At 40.1% G+C, this 24,562-nt stretch overlaps 3 protein-coding genes across 5 annotated transcripts in view; 1 reads left to right on the top strand and 2 right to left on the bottom strand.

Moving 5' to 3' along the window:
• Positions 1–15,416, bottom strand: part of LOC133511908 (activin receptor type-1-like) — a 36,812-nt gene extending 21,396 nt beyond the window's left edge. Inside the window, exon 1 of the mRNA XM_061841002.1 lies at positions 14,994–15,416. The gene's annotated coding sequence lies outside the window, so the exon portion shown is untranslated. The remainder of the gene's footprint in view (positions 1–14,993) is intronic.
• Positions 15,417–17,373: 1,957 nt separating this feature from the next.
• On the top strand, positions 17,374–24,148 carry LOC133511803 (uridine phosphorylase 2-like). The gene is made up of 7 exons (XM_061840753.1): positions 17,374–19,545; positions 20,440–20,554; positions 20,632–20,790; positions 21,820–21,934; positions 22,021–22,230; positions 22,304–22,450; positions 22,994–24,148. The coding sequence occupies exons 1-7, from the start codon at positions 19,493–19,495 to the stop codon at positions 23,134–23,136; spliced, it is 942 nt and encodes a 313-aa protein (XP_061696737.1). The 5' UTR covers positions 17,374–19,492; the 3' UTR covers positions 23,137–24,148.
• The window catches only part of LOC133511801 (coiled-coil domain-containing protein 148-like), a 43,872-nt gene continuing 41,534 nt past the window's right edge, over positions 22,225–24,562 (bottom strand). For all 3 annotated transcript variants that reach the window (XM_061840750.1, XM_061840752.1, XM_061840751.1), the window contains exon 16: positions 22,225–22,362. The gene's annotated coding sequence lies outside the window, so the exon portion shown is untranslated. The remainder of the gene's footprint in view (positions 22,363–24,562) is intronic.

Here is a 24,562-nt window from a genome sequence, read left to right as displayed (position 1 = left end):
AGACAAAAGGGGTGTCTGGTGTCAGTGCCGGTGGGGAGGAGTGGAAAGAGGGACACCTTCCTGGCGGCAGACAGACAGTTGGGCCACTGCGGTGTCTAGAGATGCAATGATTCCAAACATTACTATGCCAAGCAAAGCTGAAACAGTTACAGCTTTTCATAACGTTTTTTCAACGTTGAAAAAACACTCATTGTTATAGGTTATATCAACAAGTCTGAACATGTATTCTTGTACTGCTCCTCCTTTACACTGGCAGTAAAAGCGGCCTTTTTTTTTATAAACGGTTTCTGTGGCAGCACGCATGCTGTAACAGAGGTAGGGTGCCGCCTGTATGTCAGGGTATTCCACAATGTGGGGACGGGGGTGTGAAGTTTCACACTCGACACTGTCTGGCAAGTATTTTGTACATCGCACCGGGTGCTGTTACAGGCTAGAATTATACTGTATTTTTCGAGGGACACAATTCTGATATTTTACTCTCAAGTGGCAGGATTGGGATGTATGTAAGTAGTGTGATTAAAAAAGAAGCATGGAATATGGCCTCTTCAAAATGTGAATTGATATAGGATATCTGGCAATGTGAATGCAGCGTAAACGCACAGATGGGGTTGTCTGAAACAGGGGTGTCACAATTAATGAATCACCAAATTATGGAAATTAATTGACAACTTTTGATAACTGTTTCATCGTTTAGCGCGACTAAATGCTCAACTTAAAATTGTCCAAATCGGTTGAAATGAGCCTCTTATCAGTAACTATTCTCAAATTTCAATAATCCTTCACGGAAGCAGTCAATCTTTATTTTTGTCTGTTCAAAAGGAGAAATTTGCAAACATCTGCTTTTATCATGGAAAACAATGACCAACATTTTTGCTTGTTTTCTGAAATGATACAGACCAAATCACAAAATTTTTCCAGTAAGATCTTCTGAAATGTTACAGGAATGAATATAATTAATATTTTTATTATTTACAGTATTATTGTTTACTTTTGCATTGCAACTGCCTGATGAAGAGTGTTATTTTACATGCAATTTGGCAAGTTGTTTCATGTGTTCTGTCTGTGTAAAAACAGCCATATCTGATGTGTGACTCAAAATATACATGGAAATAGAGAAAAATATCAGCTTTAGAGATTTATACATTGAACAGAATTGGACCCTAGGAGCTGCTGGATAATTCCAGCCATTATCACGCATCTAATGATCTGATTGCAAGGTACCAAGTCACTGTGTGAACAAACACACTACAAGCTGCTGTTTGCTATCATATTTAAAAGGCACATGTATCTTAATTCCTGCTCTAAGATTAGGACATTTTTTTGGGTGAGCTGACGGACTCATATGACTCATGGGCAGTACATACCAACCTGACTCACCCACTAATGCCAGATCTTCAATACAACTCACTCGGAGGGCCACAGGCATCCCTTAACAGCCTTGATTAGTGCAAGTCAATGATTTGCTGAGTTTTTAGTTTACATTTACAGATGAAAATAACTTTAATGGAGCATAAAAATGAACTCAATCTTTCAGTCTATGCATAATCTTCTCGTTAAAGACCTCTGGTTCAACATGGCCCTATACAACTGACTATTGAGCAGACAGGGTTCTTTCTATTTACGCCAGTCACTCATTCTGAATAAGTACCAAAAATAGATACTACAGACATGGGGATGAGCTATCTTGTTACTTATATGATCGAGTTAGCAGGTTGATATTCTATACCTCCGAGGGGATTCGTTGGAAACAACCTCTCAGTGTTGCGTATGTGTGCGTGCACAAATGTCTATCTTGGTGTATCGAGTTCTCCAGTGGGCCTGTATTCACAGAAGTGGCATGTAGCCATGGGTGTGCTCTCATATCGCTGTCACACTTGGAATCTTGTCTCCTATCTCCATCTTTTTGGTTATGTGGGAGCACTCTGTTAGTGGAAACCAGTATGAGCACTGAGAGCTGAAAATTTCAATCACTTTTATTTAAGAAGAGATAAGTATTTTCAGTTTGAATGTGTTTTGGCATCAGGGTCCGCAACTAAGGGCTTCGGTTTTCATAGGAAAACCCTCAGGTCAGCCATGATGATTTGATAAAACTAAATGCTTTCACGTTGAGATAAAATGTCACAAACTCAAAATGTGTTCATCTTTTAGTGGAATATTTTGAAAACAGAATAGATTTGTGCTTATGTATTCAGGTCAGGAAGATTGAGGAAATGACAAAGCACACAAAATCTGATGAGCAATGGTGTTGCAGTAAGGTTGAGGAGAGACTGAAGTAATGGGGGAGGGGGTGGAGGTGGTGGTGGTGGGGGGGGGGTTGGCAGATTGGACGCCCTGCAGGACCTGCTGAGTCATCATGACGGCAAAAAAAAAAAAAAGAAAAAAAAAAAAGAGGGGATACTGGAGCCGCAATCTGCGTCTGAGCTGGCAGCTTGGCACAGTTACCATGGCACAAATAGCCCGGCCAGTGAGAAAACTGCAGCAAACTGCAGTAAGGCGATTCAAGAGGTGGCAAGACATGATGAATGTGCAGACAAACCGGGTCTCCAATACATGTAGCCATAGTGTGACCATCGATGCACAAATGAGTGACATCATCCAGACAACGGGTTTAGAGAAAAAAAAAAAAAAAAAGCATCATCCACTAAAATGCAAATTCACACCATCTATGCCAAGAAGATAAACTATCGGTATTAAGTGAAGACATCAGGCCAACCTATTTAGGACAGTCCTTCCGGGCAGGGCCATGTAGGTCACCTCTCATCTCTCGTGGAAGTAGATACTGTTGCGTTGCTTGCTTTTTTGGCTCACGGCCGTGATGCAACATAATGAGAACTCAGCAGTCCTGTGAGGTCACTGCTCCTCAACACTGTACGGGAACAGTTGCTCGGTCACAATGCGGCAAACAGACCAAAACATCTTGACTGAGAGGCTGCTAAGATTCTGAGTGGCCGTAATTCAGCTACAGTGGAAAAAAAAAAAAAAAAAAAAACCTTATGGATGGAAATCAGGTCTCTGGCAGACTATATTAAAATTCACTGCTTCTTGGCATATCATTTCTAGTCCAGGACAACAATCACTTCCATCACAGTTTTCGAGCTCCTGTTTTTCCAAAATTCAAACAATGTTCCTACTTGTCAATTTTCTCAGAAATACAGTTAATTTGTTCCAGGGTCAGTCTGTTGGCATTATACAGTATGAATTGAACAACCTCCCACGCCCCGACTCTTAACGATCATATAAGTGTAAAAATGTAAGCTGTACAACATAAAAAAAATCTTGTACCCGTCCAGGTTTGGGATGTGGTAACAAATATCCAAAGGGAGATTACGGCCTGTGTCTGGGAGATTAGTTTCTTTAAAAAAAAAAAAAAAAAGTTCACTTTTTGGCATACATTTAATTCTTTGTCATTGTTGGTGACTTAAAATCCAAAGAAAAAGCAAAACACACTTGGAGTTAATGTTTAAGATGGATTTCTCTGAGGTTTTGGGCAATTTAGGAGTACTTTCTATACATTTTTACTTTAATTCCGAACCCTGTTGTACCCTCACATGAGCAAATTTTGGCTTGCAACAAAGCAACAAAAAAAGTAATGTATAACTGAAAATTAAAATCAGGAGAGGTTCCACAGTAGTTATGGGCTTTCATTTCAGTCAGTAGCACAATTTTGTGTATTATATTGTAATATTACTTCAGGATAATTATAAGTGACCAGGTTGGCCCCTACACTGACTGCATGTGTGGCAGAAGTATAGATAAAAACGTAAAGAAAAGCTCATTAACCTTTGGAAAGTAACCTCCTTGGCCAAGGCCCTTATTTAATGAGATAAAAGGGTTGCTTCAATGGGCCGTCGGAAAAGCTTATGGAATAAACTAGCTTGAGTCAGGGCCTTATAGTATCTTAGCAGCTGCCTCGTTTTTGCAATGTGCGGAATGTCATCTAGTGAGTTTTCTACCCTGCTTGTGTCCAGTTTACATTGGCTCTGATGAAAGCAACTCAAAACACGGTTCTCACAGATGTAATAGGGCTGCGTGACGTGTGAAGTCGTTTTAGACTGATCGAAAGGTTATATGGTGCAGTGATTAAGACGCCGTTAACAAATGGTCTACAGCAATGGTCACCATGGCAGTTCGACTTTTCACACAGCCATCAAAACATTTAAAACTGCCAATTCAAACACAGTCTTTACAGCCCTTTGCAATCTTTTCCAATGCAGGAATGCACAAACACTCCAAAAGAGTATCTCACGGAGCTCCTTGGCCTAGAGCAACACTCTTCTCAAAAGCAAACCTTGCCTTGATTTGTGTCCCTGTGCAACCTTTTGGCAAAATGTCTCCTTGTCAAACACGCAAATAGAAGGAATAGACCTGAGAACTGTGAGAGGCGAGGGGAATAATTAGTCTTGATGGTGTGGAAACCACTAGAGAAAGCAGCGGGACTTCTGCAACCATCTTTCCTGTGTGCCCCCCTCACCACCCTCTTGACCGGTGTGTTGGTTATCACCGACTAGGCAAACAAGTGTGCAACAAAACAAAAGAGTCAGCAGCACAACAACACTCAGCATCACATCCTGGAGCCAACAGCCAGCTTTTATGTCCAAGAATTCCCAAGACTTTTAGAGCCGAAAGCCCACTAGATCACTGCACCTCCAGAGGTACGATAGCTTGTCAGAACAGCTAAACATTTTACAGGTTGTATTTACTTAACGCCTTAGCCCACGACTTTCGCATGCTAGTCACACACAGTATAGACGCCAGTCTAACACATAGCCCAGGATGGTTGTTTTTAGGAGTTTTATTAAATTAGTTAAATCACGAGAAACAGAGTACTTGAAGATCATCTTAGTAACTCATTCATTGCCAGCCATTTTCAAGAGGGTTCACCATATAGTGTATTTGTGATCATTTTAGAGCATTTTATAATAAACAAAAAATTAGACTGAGAAAGGGTTAACAATTTCAAAATAATTTATTGACAGATTAACTATGAAATGCGCAAGAAGCGATGTTAAACCAATGCATGCCTCGGGTTGAACGGCAGTGGCTTTTATACATGCCAATCCTCATTGAACCCATGAATAGAGTCATCTTTTCTAATGATCGCAACATTTTCTACTACTTTACACTACACATAGTATTTATACTGTAGATACACTATATTGCCAAAAGTATTAAGTCACCTGCTTTGACTCACCTATAAACTTAGTGACATCCCATTACAATGCATATTGTTCAATATGGTGACTATCAACCCTTTTTAGCTGTAACAGCTTGAACTCTTCTGAGAAGGCTGCCCATAAGGTCGAGGAGTGTGTTTATGGGAACCTTTAACCATTCTTCCAAAAGGACTTTGAAGTTACACATTGATGTTGGATGAGAAGGACCAGAAAGTCTGGCTATTAGTCTGCGCTTTACTGATCCCAAAGCTTTTCTATCAGATTGAGGTCAAGACTATGCAGGCCAATCAAGTTCATTCACACAAGACTATGTCATCCATGTCTTTTTGGACCTTGCTTTGTGTAATGGTACACAGTCATGCTGGAAGAGAAAGAAGCCAGCGCCAAACTTGCCACAAAGATGGGAGTGTGGAAAATCTATTGGTATGCTGGAACAAGAGTTCCTTTTCTAATGGAACCAAGGGACCAAGCCCAGCTCCTGAAACACAGCCACACACTGTAATCGCCCATCCACCAAATGTTACACTTGACAAAATGGAGTCAGACAAGTACCGTTCTCCTGGCTCTCGTGACTCCTGACACGTCTATCAGACTGGCAGATGGAGAAGCGTGATTCACCACTCCAGAGAATGCATCTCCACTGCTCTAGAGTGCGGTGGTGACGTGGTTTACACCACAGCCTCTAACGGTTTGAAATGCACTTGGTGATGTATGACTTGGATGCAGCTGGTCGGCCATGAAAACTCATTCCATGAAGCTCTCTGACCACTGTTCTTGAGTTAATCTGAAGGCCACCTGACATTTGAAGGTCTGTAGCAGTTAACTCGGCAAAGGTTTGCCAACCTCTTTGCATTATGCCGCTCAACATCTACTGATCTCGCACCATACCTTACTTGGCTGAGTTGTTGTTGTTGTTTCCCAAAACTTCAACCGCGTTCTGATAATACAGCTGACAGTCAACATATTCAAGAGAAAGGAAATTTCAAGACTGGACTTGTTGCACATGTGGCATCCTGTCACAGTTCCATGCTGGAATTCACTGAGCTCCCGAGAATGACCCATTCTTTCACAAATATTTGTAAAAACATTTTGCATGCCTTGGTGCTTGATTGTATGCATCTGTGGCCATGGAAGTGACTCAAACATCTTATTCTGATTATTTGGCTGGGGAACAATAAACCAACGCAACCGGATATCCTTTCGTAAAAGTGAAAGATACAACTGTATCGGGAGCAGACTCTGTTATCGATACAAAATGTGCCAATGTCTCAAATGGTGTTCCTTGCTTGAATGGAACGGTCTGCAAGATGTCCCATGAGTCTTCAAATATTATTTGTCCAGAATTTGTGGAGAGAAAATCTTCAAAATTAAGTGTATTGTTGTGGCCTATTTAAATAATTAATTTTATACATAACTAAAATATACAATATAAATAAAAACTATAAATAATTTTTTACTGTACCATAAAGCACTGATGCTCTGGGTTAAGTGATGTGTTATTGTACATGTTCGAAAATAAGGTTAGACAAATCTCCATCCATCCAGCCAGCATCTGACTCACTTATTCTCAAAAGGGTCTCAGGAGTGCTGGAGTCCATTCTAGCTTTTTTCGGGTGGGAGGCAGGTACATCCTGAACTCGTTGTCAGCCAGTCACAGGGCACATAGAAACAACTAACTACTTCCGACTCACAATCACACCTTAGGGCAATTTAGAGTCTCCAATTAATGTATGTTTTTTAGATATGGGAGGAAAACAGAGTGCGCAGAGAAATCCCATGCAGGCATGGAGAGAACATGCAAACTCTACTCAGGGGGGGCCAGGATTTGAACTCTGGTCCTCAGAACTGCGAGCCATAAGCTCTAACCTCCACCATGTCGCCCAGTCTAACAAACCTCAATTTATGGAATTGGGTTAAGTAAAGTAAATGTTCTTTATGATTAGCACATATGCGAATGTTAACTCTTATTTTCTGCATCAAATTGGATCATACTGAATTGTTCCATCTGTAATTGAATAGCTACTTGTGTATCTCAACTTTGTATGTATTGTGCTGGAGTCCCAACCCTAAGGCTGTACTGAGCTCAAATCCCAAGCAATATAACAGGAAACCATTACAGTGTTTTACAAACATGGATTTTTAGAGACAAGCTGGGGCAGACACTCTACCACGCCCACCCTTTGAAAATAGTAGTTGACATACTGCATTTTCCTGACGACAAATCCTGTGATGTTTCCATGTGTTCCCATCAATACCCACGCAAAGTTTCCAACTTTGAAAATCAATTTTTTTTAACCTAAGGAATGTACAATCTGGAGTGGTTACCAGCCAATCGCAGGCCACTTGTACCATTGATCCTAACTCATACAGTGACTTATAAGTAAACAGGACTGCTTTGATTTTTTAGCCTGAAAATATGATCATCTGTAGAGCAACAGGACAGAGACATACATGTGCCCCTTTAAAAGCCAAGCAATAGAACAAGTGCAGTTAAACAAGTGAATGACTGGTACAATGTGTATTCCAGAATGTCTCCAGTGCAGATGAGAGGAGCCAAGGGCACTGCTGATCCATGTTTGAGTGCTTCTGTGCAGACAGTTGCCTCTCATCCTCCTTCCCCCTTGTTTCTGCTGCACTTCATCCACATTTAAAAACAAAGAAAAAGAGGTGATCAATAAGCCGTGTGGAGCCACCAGCAGAGAATCACATAGTAAAACAAGACGAGACAGAGGAAGACGACTCTTAATCTCTTCACCTGTTTTAACTTTCACTGTAGAGACCACGCCACTGACTTCCAGACCGCTCATCTTGATGCAATGTGTTTGGGCTGAATTATATACAGTGTGTGTATGTATGTCTATACATAGAGGGGGAACTTTTTTAGATCACACTCCAGACAGAGATGACGTTCTTTTTTCTTCCACCTCTTTTGTAAAAAGGCTGGACACTGAGGCCAACACAACCCACATTATATTCCCATGGACCCAAATTCCTCATCTGATGCCAACACCAATCCGAAGTAAACTCTCCGCCAAGTCAGCATATAGTGTATATACAGTATAAACACTAAATGTAAATACAAATGTAGCCTTACTCATGCAAACAGCAGACAGCCAGAGATGTGAGGCTTGAAACAAAAATTGTATGGACTTTGGAGCCCCCCTTTCTTATCTTACATAGAGCCAAGCCACCTCCCACTCTTCCACTTCCTCCATCGACATGGAAGAGTGATGAGCTCCAGACTCTTGCTCAGACTTGAAGTTTATCTTGGGCTCATAACTGCGGTTCTCTTGTGAATGACAGACAGCGTAACCCGATTCCACACACACTAATGAGGTGAAAGAAGCTCATCCTAGCATTTCTCTTGTGTGGATCATAAAAACAACAATGTCCCGATATAAAAAAGGGACCATAAAAATACTGAAAGACAAGACAACATAGTCATATACATACCCAGAGACAATCACACCTTGAGACACATCTCCTGACATAAACACACAAACACATACAGACAACGGCACCCAGACGCATGCTAATGGGGTGGAAAAAGAAACAGATGACCGGCACAGACGGGTCCAAACAGCAAATGTAGGCCACACAAAGACAGCGAAACAAATCCAGACATACATACATACATACATACACACAGAACAGAAATGGAAGGGAATGGAAAGGAAGATCGACAGGCAGATCGGTGCACAAGCTGAAGTGATGCAGTCCGTTGTAATGAAAAAGGACCCAAGCCAAAAGCTGAAACTCTCGAATTATCGATCGATTTGAATTCCTACCTTAAACCCATCGTCACAAAGTGGGGGCTGGGAATGAAAGAACAAGATCCCGGATACAGGCGACCAAAATGAGTTTCCTCCACAGGATGTCCGAGCTTAGCTAGAGCTTGGTGATTCACTAGGAGCTCAAAGTAGAGAAGTAGAGCTGCTGCTCCTCCACATTGAGAGGACCCAGATGAGGTGGGCGGGCATCTGAATCAGACGCCTTCAGGACACCTCCTGGGTGAGGTGTTCTGGTCACGTCCCACAGGGAGGAGACCCCAAGGACGACCGAGGACATGCTGGAGAGACTATGTCTCCTTGCTGGCCTTGGAACGCCTCGGTAAGCCCTTGGAAGTGCTAGAGGAGGTGGTGAAGAGGGAAGTCTGGGCATCTCTGCTAAGGCTACTTCCCTTGCAACCTGGCCTCATAAGCGGAAGAAAATGGATGGAATGCAAATTGCTTGGCACTGAACCAATAGTGCGCCGTCAATACTGTAGAACCATGATCTCAAGTTAAGCTATGCAGCACATTCGCAGTGAGACGCAATAGGCAGTAATCTTTAATGCCTACCACTGCAACTGTGGGAACCTACTTTGTTACACTGTTTCTCATGACACTTTACAAAACCAATAAAATACCACAATGCCATGCTTTTCAAGCCTTGTCAATCATGTCATCGTGCACCCCTCCATATGGGGGAAAAAAAAAAAAAGTGTCAAACTGTAAAGCAAGGGACGTCCCAGTAGTTATCACAGTTGAAAATAAGAGATTTGTGTGGATGATTAAACCTTTGTCTGACAAAGTTGTATAATGCACAATTTCACGTTCAACTTTTGACAGAAAACAAATGTTTAAAAAAATGTTTAAGAATAACATGGTTTCATATCATCATGTAAAATATATCAGTATCAACTGATGTTAAAAAAAAAAAAAAGTGATTGGCTTTGTAGAAAGATTAGTACGTAATAGCCATGAATTTAAATTCGCTAATTGCCAAGTTCTTTTGGGGATTCTGTTTGTGGTCATAAGTTTCTTCATTTTTAGTTTTCAGATTTTTTTTTCAGTGCATCAGCTCTGTATGGCAGGGGGAATGATGATGGTGGTGCAAATCTTTTTTGCAAAAAAAAAAATAAATGCTGATTTCATGTTTAACAATGGCAACATTTTTAAAGGGCCTGCTGCAGGCCGATACACCACTCGAACAGCTGGGGTTTTCTGATTTAATTTACTGTATCTTTGAGGTTGTGCAGACTTGCATACGATATGTAACTATGACAGTTTCAGATTTTATTGAGATGAAGATTAAGAAAGACTTAGTATGAGGACCACTCTCTGATAATCCATTTGAAAGTCAATGCTTTACATGGCTAGTATCGGGGCAACCATTTTTCCACTTGTAAATAGTATCACGGGAAGCAGCAAAACCACGACACACTGAACACATCAGCCCAAACAAGACGCAAACACACATCAGTGATGAAGGAGAAGAAGGACCTGCTGTATTGATTTCTTTTGTGATCGCAAGGAAACAATTTTCATTTTATAGAAGAGACTGTTGCAGAAAGGCCGAGACTGTGGCATATAATACTGCATCACCCAAAGCTGAGACACTGCAAATGGGTGAAATGTGACTGGATACAAACATATAAAATCAGGTCTCATTTTCAGGTAGTCAAAAACCATCCTGTGTTGTTACTGTCAGCATAAGACTCAAACCTTTTGTATATACCAGTCAGTCATTCACATTTGAAAAATGTACGAGTGTGGTCAGTCATGCCCGCGGATATAAACCGATGGGTGTGGTTCTGTTTGTAATTATGAGTGTACCACTTTAAGAGCGGAGGGGGCCGGTGTGAGGTAAACTAGGAATTAGAAGTAGGCTGAACAGCAGCTTGTTGTTAGAGACCGTGGTTCTGTGTTTAAAAAAAAAAAAAAAAAAAAAAAAAAACACATCGTCAGGTTGTGGTTCACTGCGCTGGATTGGTTTTAAAGTGCGCTGAGTGTGTGCGACAAATGCGCAATAGCGCAGTGGCGCAGTGCAGAGGGAACTTTGGTCAAGACTACACAACGCATGAGACGTCTTTCAATATCTATGTATTTCTACTCTTAAATTTTACATCTGTGATTTTTCGTACTCGACTGTGCAGATTTGCGAGTGCGATGGCGCGCGGTTGCATACGCACCCGTCAAATCACAGTGACTGATATACTTTAGTGCAACCCACATGCACAGTTTTGAAAATGTGTTGCAGTTCTTCTCCAAATCAGAGGTGCGCAAAGGCTGTTAATGGCTAGGACAACACAATGTGTAGTTGTCTCAGCACATTTTGGATATTTTCCGGTAGCTGTTTTTACTTTCCTTTCCATAACAAGGAACAAAGCAATAACAATGGGGACCGTGCAAGAGCGTCTACTTCAATAAATGGACCTCACAATCGATCGAGGTGGTGGTGGTGTAGGCCCTATATGGAGCTGGGAGGACCGCTGAGTACATCATCACAGCATGTGACTAAAACGAGCAAAACACGAGAGATGAGCATTTTTTATTTTGGCACGCGTTTTTTTGCTGACGTGTGCGCTGCAAACTACGCACAAGCTAGGCAGAGGTGCTGTGAGGGGGAAAATGCGTAGGTCACATGATACAATGCAGGCGTTGTGGACTCCGGGAGTATAAAATGGCCTTAATACTGTTGTTGCTTAGTCTGTTGTACCACCCATTCATTGTTCTCTCATCAGTGCTCCAGCTGCTCAAGCCCTCTATCCAGTTTTCTCAATCTATCTTTTGTCTCTCTATTGTCTGTCCATCTCAAACAAACGGGCTGAGGTGGATTGTCGCTCCACAGATATAAATTATCAGCTTAGTAAACGTGCAAGTCCAACTACCAAATAGATAGTGTTGTGAAAAAGTATTGCCCCACTACTGAAATAATTTTTAAATAGTTTCTCCACTTTAACATGTAAGACCAAACCAATGTAAATAGACAAAGTCCATTTGTTCTTAAAATACTCCCTTCAAAGTCCGATCTTTTTAAAGGAAAAAAAACATTCATTAGTTAGTTGTCCTTTGTGACAAAGTTAACACCTCGTTAAGTCGTGAAATAATTGAGGCTATTCAGAATTTTTGGTTAATTTTCACAGATTACACCCAAACCTGATAACCACACCAATCAAAATGACACGATCCAAAGAGATTTCAGAACAGCCAAGAAATGAAGTAATTTACATCGATCAGTTTGGAAATGGTTACAAAAGCCATTCCTAAAGCTTTAACATTCCATGGAGCCATTGGGAGAGCCATTAGAGAAGACATAGAACATTAAACAAAGTTGGGAAACTGCAAAAATATAAGAATTTGAAGAGGGGGCCAATACTTTTACATGGCAATGTATACTACAAATTGCCAGAGGAAAACTAACAGGTGCTACTCGAGCCGTGCTAAGCGGGAAAAAGGGTCCAAGACTCAAGCCAAGTCTACTGATTACGTTTTGTCCCTTAAGTATAGCTTCACTAGGCAATACTCATCTAGCATGTCTCATCCACGTTGTTTGGCACAAGTTCAATCCAGTACATCAGATGTGTAATCAAGTACGAACACAATCAAGTAATCCCCAGACATACGAACTTGATTAATGTATGTTTGTGTCTGGTGTGTGTGTGTGTGTGGGGGGGGGGATTGTGTGCCTACAGGATGGGGCGGGCAACGCAATGATGCTAGCCATCGCCTGGAACACTTGGGTGTGAGACGTTCACACGTCTTTTAATCAGCGCAATTATCTGGGAACGGTCGCAGCTAGAATCAACGCCTCCCTAATGAAGCCATCATCAGCAGGTCTTCAATCCAGGGTTCCCTGAACGTTGTATATTAGCTCCATATTCAGACTCATTTGATATTAGGAATCAGGCTCCTTCCCAGTCAGTGACAGTGTGAAAGTGATGGTGAATGTTTTTCTGTTTCTTTGTGTGCCGTCATTGACAGGTGACCAGTCCAGGGTGGTGGTTTGCAAAGTTAGGTGGGATAAGGTCCAGTTCTAGAAATCCTTAAAAAGGGTAACCAAAATAGAAAATGGATGTCCATGTCCAATTTCCAAGCCATTTTATCCTCAAAAGGGTCGCAGGAGTGCTGGAGCCTATCTCAGCTATCTTTGGGTGAAATGGGAAGAACTAGAACTAATCCCCAGTTAGTACGAGTACAAAAAAATGGTCAGGTTCCCCACAAAATGGATTCAGACATTAAACTATATCAACATGAGACATCAAAGCAACAAATATTGGACATTAAATAATGGATGACACAAGATGCCATTTGCAACACATTTGAGGACCATTCTGGGCCCAAATTTTTGGCACAATGCTGCAAAAATACATACTAATCCATATTTTGTCCCAAACGAACAATTTTGATATATTAAAAACCGGGTTCTGTGCAAAAGAGACTGGGGCTGTATATAATGATAGAACATGACCGTTATTTTATTAGTCAATGATTTGAATAAACACATCTAAGTTCCAACCAATAACTCTAAACCGTATATTATTTCCAATTGACAGTGTAGAAAATGCAGATTTTTTTAAATTATGATTTACTTCTGTTTTTTTCCACAAAATGTCAGAAAATGGGCAAAAACGTTAATTATTTTCAAAAGAAAAATCTGAGGTTCCCAAATGTCTTAGATAAAACCCAAAGATAATCAGTCTGCTTTCATAAAGAATTAAAAAAAAAAAAAAATCTGAGAATATTTACTCTGTAAATGTCTGAAATTCCCAGGCATGATTAGGACCATTTTAAATTAAAATACGCCTCGAAACAATTACGAAAATGGTTGTCCATTAATCTGATCACGGATTAATTCAGTTGATTGTTGCACTTCTAATTGTATTGTTAATGTTCTCACGCCATTTCCAAAACTTAACCCCAACATATTGTTAAAAAAATAACAGACCTAAATGAGCACTGATGTTGAGGATCAATTTGAGAAAAAAACATTACCTAATCTGGACATAGTCTTCCATCGAATTGCAGCAAAAAGAAAGTTCACAACTATTCAAGATCTGGTCCCTTGCAAAATAGATCAAATGATACAATAAACAATGCATGTTTTGACATGTTCCAAGTCCTAATTAGATTCATCTACTCAGGTCCTTGCTGTAAACAAAAAAAAAAGCAAAATAAATATAATAATAAAAGATTGTTCCAGCTCTGGATGGAAACTGGTTCTTTGCAAAATATCCATCCATCCATTATCTGAGCTGCTTAACCCCACAAAGGCCACAGGAGTACTGGAGCCTATCCCAGCTCACTTTAAGCGACTAACCCAGGTATCTTTGGGCATGAGGAGGGGTACCCCCCGAATTAGTTGCTAGCCAATTGCAGGGCACATAGAAACAACAATTTGCACCCACAGACACGCCTATGGGCAAGTTTGAGTCTCCAATTAATTTACCTACTCTGGTCTGTGCTGCAATAATAAAATCTATCATCAATTCATCTTTCCAATGAGTCTGCCAATTGTAGTGTAAACCCATTCACCTCCACCAACTTCTCATCCTCCACCCCTGCAGAACTGTGAGATTGTGATGTTAAAAAAAAGTGCCCAGCGTGGGATGATGAGACACACACACACACACACACCACACACACACACACACACACACACACACACACACAGAGAGAGGCAGGAACAACCCTACCAAAAAGAACTGTTTGCATGACAATACACATTCGAGTCGCAACTTGCTGCCAACTTTAAAAAGCTGCATAATGAAATTACAACTCTGGGAATGTAGAAGACTTGTTTGGGGTTTGCAAGTTACGTGGCTCGAGGCATTTATCTAAAAATATCTGAAAAAAAACAATTGTAACATGCTGAGTCGTGTTAGTGTAGACGTGACAAGCTTCGTGTTTTTACAGGCTTTAATCAAAGAAAGGCCCAATATTTAAGCTCCCTTCCTAGCAAACTTCACACCCTCACATAAAATAAAGGAGAGGGGAAATAGAGTAAAAAAAATAAAAAATACATTCACGCAACAGCAGACGCCATGACGACACTGACCTCGTTGGAGTTTCGTTTTAAAGTGCTTCAAAAGAGGGTGCTCGAACGGAGCGAGTCGTCCATCTCACGGAGACGTTCAGCGACAATTGCCAGTCTGTTCCCCCAAGTCAGAGACGCTGCGGCGGCGGCGACGCGGCGCCAACATTTCTCCTCCCCCCGCTCCACCACAACCACCACTTACGCGCACTCACTCGCTTAGCTTCGGCTTCGTCAAATTCACTTTTCACCTGCCCTCTTCGGTTTCGAATAGACAAACTACGGACATTATTTTTGCCTCCTACGTTGCAGCACTATGGAGTTCTTCACAAGTCAGTCCCACTCGTGAACGAAGGCGGCGGAGGAGGAAGACAGGACGGGAGACACGGTTGGAAGCAGATTTGACTCAGACAGGAAGTTTGCTTAAAACTACATTTTCCCACAATGCGCCGCGAAATCCGAATATGACCCGGTTGTTGTGAGCTACCGGTTAATACTTTCAAGTTAAAACTAAGTATTTTCGGGGCAAAAAGTTACAAAATAAAAGTGATATGTATGAAACTACACTAGTACACGAAAATAATGTAAAAATAAACTAAAACAAACAATCGACATGCACTTTCTAAATAAAACGAACTGAGCTGAACAAAGCAACCACTCTATAATAACATAAACTTAAAACCACGGAACCAACATGGAACTACGGTACAGTATTTATAACGGAGGTTAACTGAATCAGACCAAAACGACTAAACTTAAAATGTGTCTTCCTTTCGGCTTGTCCCGTTAGGGGTCACCACAGCGTGTCATCTCAGATGAAAGATCATGACAAATCCGAAACACTCAAGCCAAAAACAAAATAACTCAACCAAGACAAAGAAATAAAAGAGTAAAAGTTAATGTTTAGAAAACTCAATAAATGAAATGTATGGAACAATTGTGAAATGATTAATAATGATAGTGGTCTGAGAAACAAGTTAAAAATAAGTTAGGTGGATTTCGTTGGAAAGAGACAAACGTTATACATGGAATGAAACGTAAAAGCTCATCTGTAAAAAGGCGAAGATAACGTTTATCCATTTTTCTGCACCTTTAATGTAATGCAATATAAACAAACAAAAAAAGTCACTGACAAATTAAACAAGGTAATAACTGAACTAAAACAAAGAATAAACAAACTAAATTATGACCAAAAAAGTAACTGAACGATATACAAATTTAAAATAATTTCAAATATTATGTAATAAAGTAAGCGTTGGCCTCAAGATTCTGAGAACCAGGGTTCAAACCCTGGCCCCACCTCTGTGGAGCTTGCATGTTCTCTCCGTGCCTGCGTGGGTTTCCTCCCACATCCCAAAAATATGCTACATTAATCAGACACTCAAAATTGCCCCTAGATAAGATTGTGAGTGCGGCTGCTTGTCTCTATTTGGGTTTGGGCAACCAGTTCAGGGTTGAGAAGCACTCTACTAAAGGAAAACAACCAAAATGAAATAAACTAAGTTAACTAAAGCAATTAACTAACTATGCATCAATAAAATTAATGAAAGAAAAACCTAAATAAAAAAAGTAAATTACCCAACACTTTATGAATCTGAAAAAATAATAAAATCAATCAGTAAAATGTAGCCTATCACAAAAGTTGTCTTTTATGTCAAAGGAGTGTACAACGTGGTCCACCCTCCCGTGTCCTTTTGTGTTTGTCTTTTTTGGGTGGTGGGGGGCACACATACTGTTTGTTTCCACTGTGATTGGTTGAGTGTACAGGATTCTGCCTTGCCCCAGTTCACCGTGGCCCTGAGGATAGGTGCTGTAGAAAATGGATGCATGCATTACATTTTGTGCATCCATTTAACTTCATGTTCCTTGTGGATGCTAAATGTGATTGTGGTTTTTTGGCCGATACAGTTTAAATGGATGTGCATTGTTAAGTTGTCCAGAGAGGTCATCTAAGCACAGTAAGAGACAGTGACACGCAGAATGTAAACAAAGGCGCACAAGTCTGCGAGGGTGTATGATCACTAGAGGGAACTGTTGCATTACATCGGATTCAGATGGCCTGCTATTCTCTCTCTGTACTGTACATATACCCACATACAGTACACCATTACTTAGATGAAATCCTGTATTGTATTATTAGTGGTCTACAGCAACTATTCAAACATCATGACAAACAAAAACAAATGAATCTAAACATAAAGTGCTGGTTAAATAAAATCTTGGTCTTCCATCCTTTTAAAAAAATATTCAAACATTGGGACAAAACACAAAATGTATTAAACATAAGAAGTGCTAAAACTAAATGAAATTGAGTTCAATCAAATTCAAAGTCAATTCTCTCTCTCGCTCTCTCAGAGAGAGAGCGAGAGAGAGAGAGAGAGATACTTATTTGTATTCATTCTGGTTTAGATTCGATAGCATGTTTTCAATATACAGACACACATATATATATTATATATAATAAAAACATGTGCTTGGTTTGTATTATCCTTGCACTTTGATCAGTGGGGGGTGGTCTAGTGCACTGTAAATGTCACTTTCTGAAATCTTCTTACATGTCAATACAGTACGTTATAGTCCAGTGGGCTTAAAATTGCATTATGTAGATCTAGAAAATGTAATTGCCGATAAATGAGAGGACTCGAGTCAAACGTAGGGTACAAGCCGCTTGTTTGCTTTGACTCACAGCTGGTCTTTGCCATGTAACTTTTGGCCTGTGTCACTGAGTGGTCAAAACCCCCACCCAGAGGAAAACTGACACAAAACTGTACAGGCGAGGGCAAAAGAGCACGTATGTCCATGGTGCTGGTGTCATAATATGCAATGGAAAAAAAGTCTCGAAATAAAATGTACACAAAAGATGACTGCGATCAAGACGTGAAATTAACAACATATTTCTACAACACTTTCCTTTGAGCACACAAAAAGAGAAGTGAATAAAGTATGTGAATCCGTTGACGTTAGATGCATTTTGACATAAATTAGTCAAAAAGTTGTTGTTTCTTTATTGCACACCCAATACAAACATTGAGTGCAGTTTGGAGAAAATATGTGAACCCCTTTGCTAATGATTTCCCCCAGACCAAATTAGTCAAGTATCCATGCCATGGAGGTTTTGGTTAAAGGCAAATCTGCCCTAAACTTTAAAAGCACACACCAGTTTTAGGTTTACTATTCTTAAGAATCATTGCCTGATCTGAACCATGCTTTGAATAAATTAACTTTCAGGAGACCTACAGTAAAGAATTGTTGGTTAGATGAAGGGTAACTAAACCTTGGTGTTTATCAGTCCATGTCGTGAGCAAACAGATTTATCTTCAAAAGGAGAAAATCTACCAATGTTGCTACTGTCACTTTGAGTGAAGTAAAGGTGAGCAAAAGGCAGCAACAATATTCTACAACATTTTATGTAGCAAAAAAAATAACATTTTGACTGAGCCCTTGAGGACAAAGTAAACAACAGCAGTGTACATGGATAGATATATACAGAAACAAATTTGAACAAAAACACAGCTCGCTAAGTAGCAAAAAACAAACAAAAAAAAAAGTTTACCCTGTAATGAAATTACTATACAGACAGATATAAATACAAAGATACAGAACTGAACAGGCAGCAGGAAGAGCCGACAGCATTGCAAGTAGGAAAAATAAACTACAAATTTATCAGCACATTTTCCATGTATAACAAGTCGAGGATGACAAACATCACCGGAAGTAACTGCCGGCAGTTGAGTGGAAAAAAATACAGTGAACAGCAGAAAATAAATAGCAGTATTGTATGTAATGTCGTAATAAAACACTAGAGATTAATCAACATATTTTCTATTTACTGTATAAGCAGTTGAGGATGAAAAAAAAAAACAGCGGTATGATCTATCAGCAGTACTGTATAGAGAAGTATATGTTAACTAAAGGCAACAAGAATTGTCAGCAAGATTACATGTAGCATATATATACATTTATCCATATACGAGCCGCTGAGAAAAAAATAACGGCAATTCTATTATAAGTGTCATGACAATTGTGGTGGTTTGTACCAAAATAAGCACAAGTTAAAAGTGCTTTGTGGCTCTACTCTCAGCAGTCCAAACTCAAAACACACTGTAAGAACAAGACGGGGACGACGTGTGCAATGGAAAGGTCACATCTATTGAACGTGATGCAATGTCCAGTATTTGCTCTGGTTGCGTTTGTGCAGGCTGACATAATGTGGTTGTGTTGACAAACCAGGGTCAATAGTTATCGGAGTGTTCCCAGTCAAAGTAGAATGTCCCAACACATTCGTTACTCCCTGCCTTTTTCCGAGGGTATACACACATACACGAGACTTATCGTTTCCCAGTTAGGGTCAGGGGATGTTTTTGTGAGCGAGTGAATGCTACTCCTCTCTTGCCCAGCCAATCACCAGAGAGGTGACAGGTCATCATTATATCAGCTCTTGATTGGGAGAGAAAAATTCAGTTGAGACAGTGGCAGAAGCAACAGCAATATTTGGAAAAGTTGAATTTGATTTTCTTGTACTCATGGCACCAATTCTTCTGAACTGCATGGGGAACGATCACAGTGAATACATCAAGTAAGTTTTTTTTTCGGTTTGCAAGCTAAATTTGGCAAAAATGCAACAATTGAAGACATTATTTCATCACTTTTGAGGCTTTAAGCCAGTTTTAACAGGACTGTCTTCAAAATCCTTTCCCCCCCTTTGTAATTACTATTGTTTTGGATTTTTCTATACTCAAAAACTCAACAAATGCTGTAGCTGGTTCATCTTGGCAAAGTTTTAATAAGGTTTGCAATTTGGAAGAGTGATTACCCCCAAATTGGCATTTGGATGCAAGTTCAGAAATAGTTTTTTTTTTTGAAAATTCAGCCCCTATACAAAGATTCCCTTAGTTAACACAAAATTTGGTTGGTGTGTCTATCATGAGTGTATCATAAGTGAAACCACCAAAAAAAGTTTCAAGAAGCCATACTTTAAAGACAGCGAGTGTCATTTAGGGTCATTTTCAGAGACGTGTATTTGGCTTTAGTTTCCATAATTGGCATGACATTTGATATGCTTGTCTATCATTAGTAGACCCCCACCCTCCCAAAAAAAAGTCACAAACAAAGACTGCAGAGACTGGATTTCTGCTATTTTGGTTCAAAAAGGGCATTTTATAGTCTTTTGGGCCATTTCCAGGGGACCTTTCAAGTCAACAGACGATGAAGAGATTTCGCTCCCAAATTTGAGTCACTTGTTCTAGAAAGATGGGTGATGCTGGATTGTGAAATTCTTGGTTGTCACTACGTGTAGATCGAGCTTGGCTTTAGGTTTGATGATTTGAAATGAAATGCAATGAAGATCCTTCTATGCACTGTTTCTTGGGTGTCGCCATTTGGCAGAAATAGAAAATGCGATGATTGTGATCCTGATGCAAAGTCAATTCAGTTCAATGAACTAATTAGTGGAATTCTCTGCCTTTTATAGACAACAGGTTCAAGTGCAAAATCCCTACTTGGACACCATGGAAGAGGATATTCTCTACCACTTCAGCTTGAGTACCAAGTCTCACAACCTACCAGAAATGTTTGGTGACATTAAGGTACTACAATATATTGAAGATGAATCCCATGATTCCAGATGTTTGAGACAGTTGCGTTATGACATTCTCTCTCACAGTTTGTGTGCGTTGGCGGCAGTGCAAATCGCATGAAGGCCTTCGCCCAGTTCATCCACCAGGAGCTGCAACTGTCTGGAAACCCAGCAGAAGTCCAGGATATTTGCGAGGGAACCGACCGCTACTGCATGTATAAAGTTGGACCAGTGCTCTCTATAAGTGTAAGTATTCTTCTCGAGAGAAAACAGAGCTCATTCAAAGTGTGAGGAAGCAATTGTTACACTGCTTGGCTAAAGTTAGGTTCCATCCCTCCCGCAACCAGAATGAGGACAAGTGTCATAGAAAATAGATGAAGAAGAATGAAGAGCATAGAAGTTTTTTAACAAATTTAAAAAAATAATTTCGGTCAAAGTTTTAAAATCAAGTTCTAATTAATTTCCTCTGGTCTGTTCTTGAAAAATACAAGACACCAATTTATAATTTGTACATGAGAATTTCCAGTTCCAGTTCCACTTTAGAAATCTGGTATTTTATTCTCACAATAGTAACATGTACTGTCATTAAATCAATGGTAAAGTACATTTAAAACAATATTTTGGGCCCGAAAAATGGTTGGAATAGGGACCAAGTAGCACTGCGGATAGTGAAACTCAGCGGGTCATCAATGACCACCTTAAAAAAAAAGTTTAAAATTGTCTATAGATGATACAATATGGCAGAAAAGCACTTTTTTTTCTATTGGAGGCCATGACCTGACTAAATGAAGCTCCTGCCCTCGCTTAATCAGAGTTCCTCAGCACCAAGACCCAGTGACTGTCATATTAGATCTGGCTTTGGGCTGAGCAGAAAAACAGCAAGTGGGAGACACTTCAAACCCAACCTGCTGGCTGGTGACAATTTTCCTTGAGCCAGGAGATCTACGCACATATCAACAGGCAGTTATCATCTAACTCCCTCATGCAACTGACGCAGCACCAACCACAAACCTCTCTTGTGTTGTCTCACACTAAACTGATTATACGATATCAGACAGAGAGAAGGAGGAACAGTGATGGCTTCCTTACACTTGCAATAAAATACAAAATTATATGACGTTGAAATTACACAGAAGACTGTAAGAGCAAAAGGCATGTTTTTCAACCCCCCCACCCAAAAAAAAGGTCACTAAATTCATGAATGCCGAACCACAAATGTCTAGGGTTTCAGTGTATGTGGCATGTGTGGGTGTTACAACAGTATTTTCTTTTTAGCACGGCATGGGTGTGCCGTCCATCTCCATAATGCTGCATGAGCTCATTAAGCTGCTCCACCATGCCCACTGCAGGGACGTGATCCTGTTTCGTCTGGGAACATCCGGTGGAGTCGGTAAAGATTTCACCCTGCACTTTCCAAAACTCACAACATTCTAAAAAAAGTCACTTTGAAGAAGAGTAACGTGTTATTTTGTCCAGGTTTGGCTCCAGGCACGGTGGTGGTGACGGAAAAGGCTGTGGACTACTCCTTCCGGCCCCAGTTTGAGCAGGTGGTTCTGGGTAAAGTGATCACCCGCAGCACAGAACTGGACGAAGGTGTGGCGAGGGAGCTTCTGCAGTGCTCCAAAGAGCTACAAAACCTCCCCACTGTGATTGGAAACACCATGTGCACCCACGATTTTTACGAAGGTACGTCGACGCCACGTTACCTGCTGTTCAAATGTACATGATGACAAAGCGGTGAGGATCTTTTGCTTCTCAGGTCAAGGACGACTCGATGGGGCTCTGTGCTCATTCTCCCATGAAGAAAAACTGGAGTATCTGAGGAAAGCGTACGAGGCTGGAGTGAGGAACATCGAAATGGAGTCTACTGTGTTTGCAGCTATGTGTCGCGTGTGTGATCTCAAAGGTGAATTTCAGTGGCATTGTTGAATCCATGTCAAAGCTACTTGTTGGAACGTAACCATCAGGAGGAATTCTAGGATCTGAGGTTTAGGGGTGCTGAGTCACAATACTAATTTCTGTGGGAAGACAACTCATTTTGATATAGCAGCACTTTTATATAAACACAAAGTGTTTTTTCTTCCCCTGGCGTAACCTAATATATATAATGAGTACATAAAAAATACCCAAATTGGACCTTGAACAATGAATAATGGCAATGATAATCGTGAGCTGGTATTGTGGGGTGCACATAAGGAATGTTCTACATCTGCTGGTTTAAACCTGCTACTTATCCCATGAATGTGCATCAATTTTAAGCAGCGTATTGCTCTGTGTAGAGGGGAGTTCGGCAGAGGTGGAAGGGATTTGATGGAACAAACCAATTTTGAGTAGACAACAATTTCTCAAATTTCACAGGTCCTGGGGTTCAATTTTGGCGTGACTGAAGACTCCCCACATAAGGCTACACATGCCGAAAGTACTGATTTTTAAATCTTTATTTTACTAGCGGCCGTCATCTGTGTCACACTGCTGAACCGCTTCGAGGGTGACCAGATTACGTCCCCTCATGATGTTCTGGTGGAGTACCAGAAGAGACCACAAGCCCTGGTGGCCCACTTCATCAAGAAACGCCTGGGACAGATTGTCTGAAAAGCTCTACACCTTCAAATCAATCTATATAAATATGACACGTGTGTGTATATACTGTACCTAATGTTCATTTGTGGTTTTGAGACACTTTGCACTGATTAAGTTAAATATGATGTAAAAGGCATTTAAATTTGTGTTGTGTCATTGAATGTGTCACACTTTGGTGCTTCTGTTATGGATATTACAAAATGTGTATCTTTGTTGGATTAGAATAACTGCAAGTTTGATTATTTTGTTGTACATAGTAAACATATTTTGAATCATTAAAAATTTGTGGGACGGTCAACGAGTAGTTAGCACATCAGCCTGACAGTTCGAAGGTTGGAGGTTCAAATCTGGGTTCTGGCCTTTCTGTGTGGAGTTTGCATGCTACCTCACATTTGCGTGGATTTTCTGAATGTACTCAACCTTCCTTTCACATTCCAAAAACATACTACATATATATCACCAAAAAGCCAGTTTGTTTACCCTTTTAAATGTTAAGCAACAAGTATTTTTGGGATATGCAGTATTTGAGTTTTGAGCTTCTGGTACACCCCCCAGCTGTGGGCTGGAAGCATCTCCATCAACAGTAAAACGAGGGATGTCATCAAAATGCATTGAGACACTGAGATGAAATTTTGCAAAGAGTGGCAATCCATATTGTGGTTACCATATTTAGCTACATGAGCGAGGTCAAATATTAGAAACAAGGTGCCGTTTGTAGTTCTTACACTACTTTCATCACAATACTAAATATACTGTTAAATTAATACATTTTCGGCAGGTTTCAAGAAAATAGAACACATCTATTAATTAGGATTTGCTCCAGACAGCCTTCTCTTAGATCTCAGACTCAAATGGTGAAGGAAAGAAATTGACCACCTAGTCTTGGTACAGGTGAGTTTAAAATGATTCACAATTTCAGTTAGTGTATTTTTTTGTAGGGAGTGGTTATATTTTACTTGGAAAAGACAGAAAAGTGATGTGAAGAACTGTAAATGTGTAATTATATTATCACACCGCTGTTACACTTCTGCATCTGTATAAAGTCCTCATTCCATTTTTTAGTTTGAGAGTCAAATTCAACTAGAGTGCCAATAAACAGCTTGAAGTTTTTTTAGGGCTATTTTTTTGAAGAACAAGAATGATTCACTATCTGTGAAAATACTTGGTATGAAGTGAGTTGAACTAAGTACAATGACACCATACGTGCTCTTTTGTCAAATTTTTGCTATGAATTCAAAGCAAAAAATAGTCTGAATGAAAGCTAAAAAAACTTGCATCTCAAGCCACAAGTGTACGATTTTTTTCACGAGGGGCTTTTTTATGTTTATGATAACGATAGAGTGCATCTTTGAGTGTCCTGAAAGAAAACATTTTTATTTATTATTTTTAGTAATAATAGTGCTATATACAGAAGTGGTATACAAATATATAATGTATA

The sequence above is a fragment of the Syngnathoides biaculeatus genome, chromosome 14 (genome assembly GCF_019802595.1).
Source record: "Syngnathoides biaculeatus isolate LvHL_M chromosome 14, ASM1980259v1, whole genome shotgun sequence".
NCBI lineage: Eukaryota > Metazoa > Chordata > Actinopteri > Syngnathiformes > Syngnathidae > Syngnathoides > Syngnathoides biaculeatus.
The sequence above is the reverse complement of the archived record's forward strand: the minus strand, read 5'-3'. Positions and strand labels throughout refer to the sequence as shown.